The sequence below is a fragment of the Crocodylus porosus genome, unplaced genomic scaffold (genome assembly GCF_001723895.1).
Source record: "Crocodylus porosus isolate Cpor-Errol unplaced genomic scaffold, CroPor_comp1, whole genome shotgun sequence".
NCBI lineage: Eukaryota > Metazoa > Chordata > Crocodylia > Crocodylidae > Crocodylus > Crocodylus porosus.
The window spans coordinates 15,527,168-15,528,555 of NW_017728917.1; the positions used below are offsets into that span (position 1 = coordinate 15,527,168).

The window sequence follows — 1,388 nt, forward strand, 5'->3', positions numbered from 1 at the left end:
GGGGGCGCATCCTGCCCTGCACCAGGGCATCCCTGGCCAGGTGTGCAGGGGCTCCCCCCCGGCTGCCTGGGAACCCACGGACGGACGGGGACAGGCGTGGAGCCCGCCCGTCCCCGCCCCGCCGCGCTGCACTCACCGTTGGAGGCCGTGAAATCGATGGCGACCGTGAAATTCAGCTGTGTCCTGTGGGGGGGAGAGTGTAGCCCGGCCCCCACAGGCTTCTACCCTGCCAGCCCCTCCTTCCCCTGCCGCCCGGCCGGGCCCCACCCAGCCCTGCGGAGCCCGGCCCGCCACTCACCCGCCACGGATGTAATCCACAAAGGTGAACTCGGACTCCACGGAGAAGGAGAGCAGGGTCACCTGCGGGGGGAGCGGTCAGGACCGCAAAGACCCGGCCGCCCCGCCCGGCTCCCCGGAAAGCCCTGCCCCCCGAGCCGAGGCACGGCACAGCGGGGAGCCGGGGGCACTCACCGTCCCCGAGTTGACGTATTTCTTCTTCTTGCATTTCTTCCTGGGGTTCAGCACCTGGTGCGGAGGGGTGGTCAGGCCCCGGCAGCAGCCCCCGCCCGCAGCCCCATGCCGGCAGGAGGAGGACGGGGCCCACGGCCTCACCTCGTAGACGGTGAACTGGCTCTGGGCGCGGGAGAGCTCCCGGTAGCTGGTGGCGAACTCCCCGATGAAGTCGTGGCTGGGGGCAGAGCGGTTGTGCGAGGGGAGTGACCCAGCCGCGCGCACGGCTCCTCTCCACCCCGTGAGACCAGCCCCGTGCTCCCGAGGAGAGCGCTCAGCGGGCAGGGCAGCTCGCAACAGGAGGCCCGGGCGCCGTGGTGTGGGCCAGAGCAGGGCCCCGGGGACGCCCCACCTGCCATCGCGGTCCCAGTCGTACACGTCGATCTTCACCGTCCTGGAACAGAGGAGCCAGCCAGGGTGAGCGGGCGTCGGCCCCAGCACGATCCGCTCAGTCCCGGGCGCCGCGCCCTCCCCCGCGGCTGCGGGCGCTCCCGGGCGGCAGCACGTGCTGCTGGGGCGCTGCCGGGCCCTGCCCGACCTGTCGTAGTCCCCGTTGCACAGGGCTCGCACGGGGATGGCGAACGGCTGCCACACGGGGTTGAGCGTGTTCTTCACCACCTCTGTCTTGTGGCAGATGGTGAACCTGTCGGAGCAGCAGCAGAGGGGCGGGCTGAGAGCGGCTGCGCGGGAGCCCCCGGCCCGGCCCGGCCCGGCCCGGCCCCCACCTACGTGCCGTCCTCATTGCTGCGGTAGAAGACAAGGAAGGGGTCCGACTTCCCGAAGAAATCCTTCTTGTCCAGCTTGTTGGCGCACAGCTGCATGGTGACCACGTCCTGCGGGCGGAGGCCGGTCAGCGCCCGGGGGCCGCGCTCCCGCGC

General features: G+C 72.0%; 1 protein-coding gene across 1 annotated transcript in view; it reads right to left on the reverse strand.

Annotated features, from left to right (window-relative positions):
• Positions 1-2: 2 nt before the first annotated feature.
• Positions 3-1,388, reverse strand: part of MTMR14 (myotubularin related protein 14) — a gene marked incomplete at both ends in the record, with an annotated part of 35,060 nt that continues 33,674 nt past the window's right edge. Inside the window, 7 exons of the mRNA XM_019537007.1 lie at positions 3-183; positions 299-360; positions 472-525; positions 613-688; positions 863-904; positions 1,049-1,153; positions 1,240-1,379. Coding sequence (XP_019392552.1) covers positions 3-183; positions 299-360; positions 472-525; positions 613-688; positions 863-904; positions 1,049-1,153; positions 1,240-1,379 — 660 coding nt within the window. The remainder of the gene's footprint in view (positions 184-298; positions 361-471; positions 526-612; positions 689-862; positions 905-1,048; positions 1,154-1,239; positions 1,380-1,388) is intronic.